Source organism: Branchiostoma floridae, chromosome 17, assembly GCF_000003815.2.
Source record: "Branchiostoma floridae strain S238N-H82 chromosome 17, Bfl_VNyyK, whole genome shotgun sequence".
Taxonomy (NCBI): Eukaryota; Metazoa; Chordata; class Leptocardii; order Amphioxiformes; family Branchiostomatidae; genus Branchiostoma; species Branchiostoma floridae.
In genome coordinates, this window is record NC_049995.1 from 16,763,869 (window position 1) to 16,765,618 (window position 1,750).

Sequence of the window (1,750 nt, forward strand, 5' to 3'; positions counted from 1 at the left end):
TGTCAGGAACAGTGACATCATCATGATCACAACACTCGCTACCTGGAGTTTGGGGTGAAATAATAATTATAACAACTATAATGCGATGTTATTACATGTACATAATTACTACACTACTTCTATGTAGTTTGCAAGGTAACAGTTACACAGTTTTGGAAACGGTCAGATGTTTAGGTAACTTACCTCGTTCTTGATGGGATAGTTTTCAGTTTTCTTGGTCTTCTTCTGGACCTTGGAGATGTCCAGGTTCTAAAAAAAAACAAGAAAATTACATGACTCAGAAATTCTGACATAGCAACATACCAAGTAACGACAATGAGGGAAGTGAAGTATAAATTTGTCAAACAGTTTAGGTATAGGTCCACATCCAGACGTGTAAATACGCCTCTGATTCCTGCAGTACTTATACCCAATGTTATGCTTAAGTACACATCCCTAATACCCAGGTTTCATAAGTTGAATGCATGGATATGCAGCGTTCTTGAGAAGAAATGTCTCCTTTATGACAAAAGAAAACCATGCCATACCTTCATGTAAGTGCTGAGGATGCCTGACACTCCGATGCCAGACAGGATGCACATGACTGGAGCCAGCACCAACATGAGACGCACCATCACTCCCTGGGGGGTACAACACATGGTCAATATCATCTGGTAGGTACCTCTACTCTCACATCTACCAAAAAACTGTTTCCGTACAAATGTATACAACACAGTCAATATCCATGCCAAAAGGTTTAACAGCGATACTACACATTATGCGTCGATGAAGGTTAGACATCCAGGTAATAAGATACGCCAAAACAGTTACTCAAGCAACTGGATATGATTTTGATTTATGAGTTTTTATATCCTAGCTGTGAATTGATATGTAAGAGAGATCTGGATGTGTAGTCCTTTCCATTTCAATTGTGTAAACTTCTATGGGTCATTTTTTTTCACATGTATGTTTAGATTTGGGCTGTCTCCAGCTTTAATCTTTCATCCTTTCCACTCAATGTTTGGGAGCTCATGTTGTAAGTTTCGTTGCCAATTCTCTGTCAATATCAAGTTCAAATTTTTGACAGTGAAATTTTTGTCAAGCAAACATTCACCCCGGGACTGAGAGGCAGGTCCTAGGGGCAGCCATGGTTGTCATTTAAATATCTAAGTAAAGGTTAACTTGAGATACAAAACAGTCAATCAAAGGCACTGTCATACTCACAGCAAAGTAGATGCTGGTGATGCCGTAGATGACGATGAAGATGTTGGCATCAGTCAGTCTGCAGAAGCAGTAGTACAGGCCAACTGGGGAATGCAAAACATATTTATCAGTTTCGATCAGCAAGACAATGGGATATACAGAGACTTTAAAAATTGAATTGCACTCCCCATTTGCCAGCACATTTGGTGCAATTATAACTTCAACTTCAAGACTTAAGAAACAGTAAGATGCTCCTTACCAGGGAATTTGAAGAGACTTGAAGATTTGAATAACAGTTGTCAAGACACCCCTTAGCAGAATACATTAAGACAACTTTAAGATTCAAGAAAGAACATTTAAATTATTCTAAGACATTCCTTACCAGGGAACATGAAGACCAACATCTGCAGATCACAGTAGAAGGAAGACCAGGTGGTGGGCTGATGTTCTGACACATTAAGACACCTTTAAGACTTGAGAAACAATGTTTAAGACATTCCTTACCAGGGAACATGAAGACCAGCATCTGCAGGTCGAAGTAGAAGGATGACCAGGTGGTGGGCTGATG

The 1,750-nt window shown here is 39.5% G+C and overlaps 1 protein-coding gene across 1 annotated transcript in view; it reads right to left on the reverse strand.

Moving 5' to 3' along the window:
- LOC118405159 (dolichyl-diphosphooligosaccharide--protein glycosyltransferase subunit STT3A-like) overlaps positions 1–1,750 on the reverse strand; it is a 17,578-nt gene that overhangs the window by 3,487 nt on the left and 12,341 nt on the right. Inside the window, exons 10-13 of the mRNA XM_035804584.1 lie at positions 1,565–1,647; positions 1,204–1,286; positions 528–620; positions 184–249 (exon numbers count right to left, since the gene is read on the reverse strand). Coding sequence (XP_035660477.1) covers positions 184–249; positions 528–620; positions 1,204–1,286; positions 1,565–1,647 — 325 coding nt within the window. The remainder of the gene's footprint in view (positions 1–183; positions 250–527; positions 621–1,203; positions 1,287–1,564; positions 1,648–1,750) is intronic.